Here is a 7,951-nt window from a genome sequence, read left to right on the forward strand (position 1 = left end):
AGAAAATGCATACATAAGCCATCACAAATCAAACCATTGTGGAGGCAGGCAGGTAGGGTGGGGACACTTTAGATCAACCTGTTCTCCCCTTCAGAGCAAGAGCACTCTTGAGGGGATAATGAATCTCGGCAAAGGAAATAAGGAGAAAGTGATCTGTGATGAAGGGGAAACGAAGGAAAGCAAATGCATCTCCATGAGCAGTGGAACTGATGAGTTTGGTTCCCTCCAGATTTGTCTCTTGGAGACAAAGCCTCACAAAATCATTCTCAGATTTTCTGTTCCCTCTGCATAGATGTGTAATCCATCTTTTTCCTGCTTACAGATTCTTACCACAGAGTGTTTGAGGTACCCAGTGTGCCAGCTGCCATCCTGAACTGCTGATGTTAGGAGGGGCAAGAACAAAATTCTCCTCTTCCACTCCAAAGGCAGGGTGGCTTGCCATTAGCAAGAAGAGATGGTCTTCTTCCACTGAGTTAATGTGAGTGGCAAAATGCTTACTCAGGCTGCTAAAAAGACCAAGAGATAACTGGGGATGAAGCCTGGATTTATATTTCCTCCTGATTGACTGGGAAAAAATATCTTGGAACATCTACAAAAAAGGACCAAAGAAACTGTTTAAGAAACAAGAAGCATTAAATCTGGATTAGGACCAAGTCAATACAGGCTTCAATTGAGATGCACTGATTTACATCATTGCACAGACTAACTGCTTGAGTCTCAAACTCTGAAATGCTTTTAGAACTAATTGCATAATAAATTAACCCACATCTGTAAATGCAACAATTTTGCCTATAGAGGAAATCAAACTATTTTATTAAGTAGAATTATTTGAAGTGTTTAAGGGTTAAACTAAAGGATATTATCCAGTATGCAGACGTGTTCATATGGTGTTTAAGCATCCCTGCAAGTGAAATGCCACACTATTGCATAAGAAGTGTGGGGAGCACTCTAGCAACGTGGTTATTAGATGCAGCTTTTATATGAACTATATGTTACAGATCTTTTTGAATTAAATGGGTCAGCACATAACAGAATCCCTTCTTCAAAATCCCTTTGTTTTGTGGGTTCACAATGGGGCAACAGCTCCATCCAAGTGAAAATACAACCCTCCTCAAAAGCGGGTATTTTACAAACATGTTCAACAACCATATTTGAAGTTATGGCTGTCACTTTCAGAGCTACTTCCTTCTCACACTTGAAGAGGAAATAAATCTCTGCTATTTAATCCAAACCAGATTTTATTCTCGCAAGCAATAAAATCCATGAAAACAGGAGGTCTTGGTGAAAACACCTTGTAACTGACTCAAGCACACAAAGCATCTTTATGTGCCACAAAAAGCAGCAACTTTATTGACATTCCCAGCTCCACCCAGCTTTCCAAAAACCAAGTATTTTCTCCATTTTAAACCCCAACTATGAAAGATTAACAAGTTTTCTCCAAGTGCTTTATTGAAATAAACCCCCAGGTTGCGCTGTAAGACAGCCACCCTCCCTGCCTGCACTCTGGATTGAGGATGCATCATCTCCTCCCTGGTATTTTCAGCCATGCACTTTTCCCCCAAAGATAAATTCATACAGCTGAAAGTCTCACCTGAGCAACTCTTCCTCCATCACTGCACAAGGATATAGCTGGAATTGCCTTGAGAAATTAACATCTTGTGTTGATGCTTGGGGCTGGAAGCACCAGGCCAGGTGAGGAAGTGTGTTGCTCCACTGCTGCAGTTTTGAGTGCAGAAAATGTTTTCTGACAACCTGCTTGTGGAGGGCAATGGGACAGAGGCACATGTGCAAAAACAGGGGACCTCCAGGATACTGGGGCCTCTAAAAGGACCATCCTCAGATGCAGACGCTCCTCTGCTTCAATGGAGCAGCTCAAACTGCAGCGCTCATGTCCACTGTGCCAGCCTGCAGACACACCTGTAGAAGGTTAGAGACTGGAATTATTGCCCTTCAGAGGGTCACTTGCTTCTCTTTTGCTGCCTGCATAACTGCACAGCCAGCCCAGTTTCTTAAGGGACAAAGGTAAGCAACACATTCCCACAGTACTGCTGTCAGCTTTCCTTCTCTTCCTTCTCTCTCTTCATCCCCTTCTAGTGAGCCTGAAACATCCAGCCATCTGCTACCCACTGCCCAGGCAGGCAGAAGCCGGGATGCTCCACTGCCTGCTCTTAGGAAATGTGAGGAATCCCCGGCAAAGTCTGGCTGTTTTCTTCAGGAAGCAAACACACCAGATCCAGCTTTCCCCAAGGAAAACCGGAGCCGTGGCCGGGCAGGAGAGGATGCTTCCGAAACCGGTTCTCACTAGATGGTGCTGTCTGTCCGGGAACGGAACTCGTTGCTGGAAGGCAGCATCACCCTCCTGGTACTGCTTATGATAACCAAACCTTTTTCTGCCCGTAGCTCTCCTGAGCTACTTGTTACCCCTACAGACAACCTCAATGCCATGGAATTATCATGGAAAAAGTAACCAAGAGCATAAATCCGCTCCATGCTTCAAAGAATTATATTGAAGCATTCCTTGTTTTGAAAGTTTTGCGGTGCTCACCCATAACCACATCAGGGCTGTCTGCCCTCTGCAGAGGTTTAGGTAACACACCTGACATTGCTCAGGCATGCAGGTACAGACAGAGGATGTGCAGTCCTCCTGACCTCTGGAGCCAGTCAGAACCCCAGGTCCTCATGTCTGTTTAGAAAAACACATAACGTGAAAGTTTGGCTTCTTTCTGAACTAAAACAAGCCCTCTAGACTCCAGGAAAAGAAAATGTCAGTCATATTTAGGCTTTTCACTTTGTATTATGTAAAGTACAAAATACTGTACCCTGAAATGGAAAACTGTTTCTAAATCAAGGTTTGAAATATTTTGATAGCATCAAAATTCCCCATGTCCAGCTCTACAGTCTCCCATACTATATTGATCCAAAACAAAGTTCTAGTTAAATTATTCCAATTTGATGAAATATTTAAGGCTGGCATATCTGTTACCAGCATTTACTTTTTTATTCAAAGCTCTGAGGAGCACATCTGTTCTTCAGTCACCTTTATGAACTATTCTTTTCAACTACTTTAAAGACTCTACAAAAGCTTTTGAAGAATAAAGACTATTTCATAAGAGTGCTACACAGCAGAAAGTTCAAACTCTTACTCCTTACTCTGAACATTCGCAATTTCTAGAGCTCCTGCAGCAACCACCGTCTCATTTAAACTGTTCAACATAAAGTTGGAGGGCTTACATCTGGTTTCCCCACCATCACAACTTTGCTTTCTAAACCAAGTGGAAAACACCCAATCATTAGGTTTAGCATTAATATAACATAGCAGTTGGCATCAGCTCATTTGTTATAGTCCATTAATGACATTTTAAAGAAGGAAGTCTCTGGAACATGCTTTGAACACTGGGGACTGACGGTGCTGAGGATGCCCGAAGTCTTCCCTGGAAGCTAGTGGTGATGCAGCCCAGCTCCAAAAGGTGCAAACCAGCACCACTCCTCCTGCCTCTGGTCAAGACGTGATAGCTCAGCAGCACTGGAAACCATGCCAACAGTGTAGATTGACAAAAAAAGCAGCATTTGGCCCCGAGTCCCTCCAATATTTGTTTTTACTATAAAAGGAGAATTGGACTGTAGATGACACATGAGTTAGCTGATTTAGTTATACAAGTAACTGGGAAAGCAGAGCATTATGTTTTCAAATGCCCTTTTCTCCTTTTGACAGTTCAAATTCTTTGTAAGCTTCACCTCAGGCTACACAAATTGTTCTGTCCCCAGACCTGTAGCTATGTTGTTTTAAGCATTAATAAGCACAGCCTCACTACCAGGCACTGCTCATCTCAGAGCATCTCCAATCCAACAACTGCTTTGAAGAGCTTCTCAGTAACCCCAGAGCTTAGGTCTTCTGTATATTTTTTGAAATACTATTCTTCCTAAAGGAACAAAGCCATACTTGCAGCCACCTAGGTTAGGAAAGGAAGCCCAGTAGGGTCTGATAGAGTTGTGGCTGCCCCATCCCTGGCAGTGCTCAAGGCCAGGTTGGACAGGGCTTGAAGCAGCCTGCTCTAGTGGAAGGTGTCCCTGCCCATGGCAGGGGGGTTGGTCTTCAAAATACCTCTCAACCCAAACCACTCCATGATTTCCCTCCCAATTTTCATGCTGCAAGGACACCACCAATCCCAGTAATCCAGGTTAGCACCTTTCCCCACTTCTTCTCCTGGATTTCCCAGGGTGGACACTTTGCCATCAAGTTTCTGCTTTTTAATGACAATCTGAAGGCCAGTAGTGCTGAAAACTGGAAGCTATTGCAGCAGATTCCAGCTCTGCTTCCAGTGTCGGGCTCAAAGCCTCAGAGTGTTACTGTTCTTATTTTCATTTTACAGCCATTTTACACGGGTTACCAAGCAATAAAAACATACAGCCTCAAAAGCTATAGCACTAAAAGGAGGATGGCTTAGAGTTTAATCCAAAGTAGCACAGAGCAATCCATGAGCTTTGCTTCAGCTCCAGCCACTTTATGAACTTGTATCCAAACTGCAAGATGTGTGAGGTGGGCTCCCAAACAGAAACCTGAAGCTGCCTGGAGCTGCAGGCAAGTAACAAATACCCTTGTTATAATAAAAGATAATGGGAGAGCCAGGGGGAAGCACATGCAGTGAAGACTGTGGAAGTGAAAGAGATGGACCCTCAGCAGCCATGCAGCCCTGGCACCACCACTTGCACTACGCAGGACGCAAGCAAACCTTGGAGATGGGAACTTGCACCGCACATCTGAGCAGCACAGCTCTGCTATGACTGCACTTAAAAGCTTCACACAGTCCCTAAAAGGAACACCAACACTTCCTGCTCCTCTTGTGCTTGTGGGTTTATTTAATGGCACATTTACTAGGGAAAGGAAGGATTTGCTTCCATTGTAAGACCCACCTGAGATTTAACATTTATTGTTAGCCTTGGCTTGGCACTTGCAGATCAATGCAGCTCAGCAGCTGTTCTCGTCCTTTGCATGTGGAGCAGACATTGCTTCCTCATCCAAAATGGGAGCTGTGTCTGTCATCAAAGACAAGTAACTTCAGTGTATGGTGAGAAAGCCTCAGAAGCACAATTCCCCACTGGCTGTGTACCTGCATTTCACCTCACTTAGCATAGCAAGAGGGCTCCCATTCAGCTTTACAAGTGCCATACACCTCTATCACCATTCAGCCCCACAAGCTCAATCTCTAACAAGGAGAACTGTCACCATCCTCCATCCTCACCACTGGACCTGTTCCTCCTAATACCCAGCTCTTCCCCAGCACATTTAACTCTGTTATATTCTGCCTTGCTCATAACAGACGTGCAAATAGACCAAGTGACCTCTTTCTCCCATGCACCAGTCCTCAAAGCATCCGCACAATATCATTGGCAAAAATTGAGCTCAAAATGTCAAAATGGGATTTTTGATTGCTCTGTTTTGGTGCGGGAAGGGCATTTGCAGCCAAGAACATGGCAAAACAGACATGGGCACACAAAATATCCACATGTGTATTTATATTTGCCTGGGAAAAAAACTGTTGGAAAACGTTGCCCTTCTGCTTATAACCACTGTGTCCTGAGGAGGAATAATTTTGGCTTTTCCAAGAAACGGCTCCAAATCAACAGTAACAGCAGGGCTTCAGGCTACATTTTACCGCCAAGGGACAAGGGCTGGTTGATCTTGCTATTGACTCCTGCTGACACTTCTTCAGGACACGCAGGTCAGCCATGGAGGTGACTGTGGGCACCCCTGGACTTTTCAGCTCTCCACTACCAAGCTGAGTTGTTGAATCCCAACTCACTGAGTTCGCCTTTGCCAGAACAAGGACTCACCTGCCCCTTTCAGCAAAGAGACATAGCATCACCTCTCCATGACATAGGTGACCAAGGCACAAGGGCCCCCGTACAGCTCTCCACCAGCTGCATTGTGACACTTTGGAGGCTCTGACATGCTTGGCTTGTTTTCTTCAGGGATGTGCGACTTTCCCCTCTCCATATCTATGTAACAGAGTTTAAGCGATGGAAGATGTCAGTCTTTAAAGTGATACAGTTTTCTCACCAAATTCTTTTTCTTATTATAAAAACAAGGGAAAGAATAACATTTATTTAATCACACGGCTATTACAGTGTCTATTTTTCTGGACTCTGGCACTGCTTGCCCTAAAGACTGAGCATTTTCTTCATGAAATACCAGCAAGTCTTGGGGCATGACTTTAGAGAGCACCAGAAATAGTGTATGGAAGGAGAAAAGCAGTATTTCTTTCTTCCACATATGGATACCAGTTCCAATGAGGGATTTGCACAAATATAATCCCTTTTGATCCTGACTTAACTGGGATCTTGTTAAACTTCCTTCTACTTTTTCCTTCTATCTATTATATCCTTGTCTACCCATTTTCTTGTACTCTATTTTTGGCCACCTTTTGCCTTAACTTCAGTGTGGCTCACTCGCAGCTGCTCCTTCAGCCCCCACAAGCACCCCCATTCTTCCTTCCTTGTCCAGCACAAACAGGGCCATCCAGACACTGCCTCCACCCCAGACCTTCAGTCCTGAAGTGGACATGTCACCACATCCCTGCAACCCAGCCACATCCAGGTGTCAACACTCCTCTTGGAAACCCTCACAAAGCAATGGCTCTTCTACAGTGGACCTGCCCGATGTGCGCTATAGTAAAGGCAATTATACCGTCCTTTGCCTTCACTGCTGCCAACCTTCTCCCCGCATCCTTTGTCACATCAAAGGTGGGGGTACAAGATCAGGCAGGGTCTTGTACCCACTCCACTGTGCTCGGACTGTGGTGGGCTGGCCACAGAGCCAGCATACACTTGTACAGCTTTTTAATAGCTGTCTTCATGCCACTTTGCATAACAACCTCTAGATTTGAAATCAGCCTTAAAGATCACTTTGTGATGCCAGGAAAGCCACTCAGGTCCAGATTCAATAGCCCAGAAGTCTCTTGTCTGCTGATGATCTGCATTGTCCAGCTGCCACCACAGCTCAAGAGATAAAGGGTCACCTTAACTACCAAGGCGTGCACCAAGGACTGTATCACTGTGACCAGCACAGACCTGCTCTTGCACTGCTGAAGGCAGTGGCAGCACTCTTCCAAAAGCTTATGTTTGCGCACAAAGACAGTCCAGCCCCATCTAAGCAACTGCCATGCTGTGGTTTGAACAAGGGATGCTGTCACAGCCATTCATGATTTACATTATATAGTCAGCAGGCATCTATGAATATTAACTCATTTACTTCTGCTGTCATAAATAACCCTAGCCAGCCAACACTCACAAAAATACAAGCAGCCCAGTGTTAACTCTTGGAAAGCTTCAGCATCAAACTGAACAGGCACACAGATCACCATATAGGCTAACCCAGTTGGGGTTATAGACTGCAAACGATTGTAACCATGGCAGGTACACCAGCACCTCACAGGATTTGGCTCTTTCATAATAGCAAAGAAAAACCTATTATAGTTTTCCCAGCCTTCAACATCTTGTCTTGCAGCTAAAAATGTTTCTTTTAATAGAGTATAGCTTGCTGTATAGAGCAGCTATCAGTCTTGGAGGCCTAGGAAAGCATCCCAGGCTCTGAAGCTTGAAGTAAGATTTGAACTTAGACACAAAAGTAAGTCCTAGAAGGAGCAACTCTATCCAGCTGGGATATAGACAGCTCTGTGCCCCATCCCACCACAGCAGGGACCTGGAGAGAGGTGCTCCTTGGAAAGCTGTGCCCAGCCAAGCACCTTATGTAAAGCCAGTGGGATGAGGGGAAGCACCCTGACCTGCACTGTCAACATACCAGGAGGGATGTAGCTCCAGCTGCAGCCTCCCCTCAACCCCAACACACACTTATCCACAGGTTTTGTTCTAAGGAGATGGACAGTCCAAGCTGAAATCCCCAGGAGTTTTCCGTAAGATAAAGGCAATGGAAGAAAGAGTATTACTTCTATTT

The 7,951-nt window shown here is 44.9% G+C and overlaps 1 protein-coding gene across 1 annotated transcript in view; it reads right to left on the reverse strand.

Moving 5' to 3' along the window:
• SSUH2 (ssu-2 homolog) overlaps window positions 1-6,562 on the reverse strand; it is a gene marked incomplete at both ends in the record, with an annotated part of 29,649 nt that extends 23,087 nt beyond the window's left edge. Inside the window, 4 exon segments of the mRNA XM_080625543.1 lie at window positions 2,303-2,423; window positions 3,151-3,203; window positions 5,865-5,997; window positions 6,448-6,562. Coding sequence (XP_080481669.1) covers window positions 2,303-2,423; window positions 3,151-3,203; window positions 5,865-5,997; window positions 6,448-6,562 — 422 coding nt within the window.
• Window positions 6,563-7,951: the final 1,389 nt, after the last annotated feature.

The sequence above is a fragment of the Psittacula echo genome (assembly GCF_963264785.1).
Source record: "Psittacula echo genome assembly, chromosome: 9".
NCBI lineage: Eukaryota > Metazoa > Chordata > Aves > Psittaciformes > Psittacidae > Psittacula > Psittacula echo.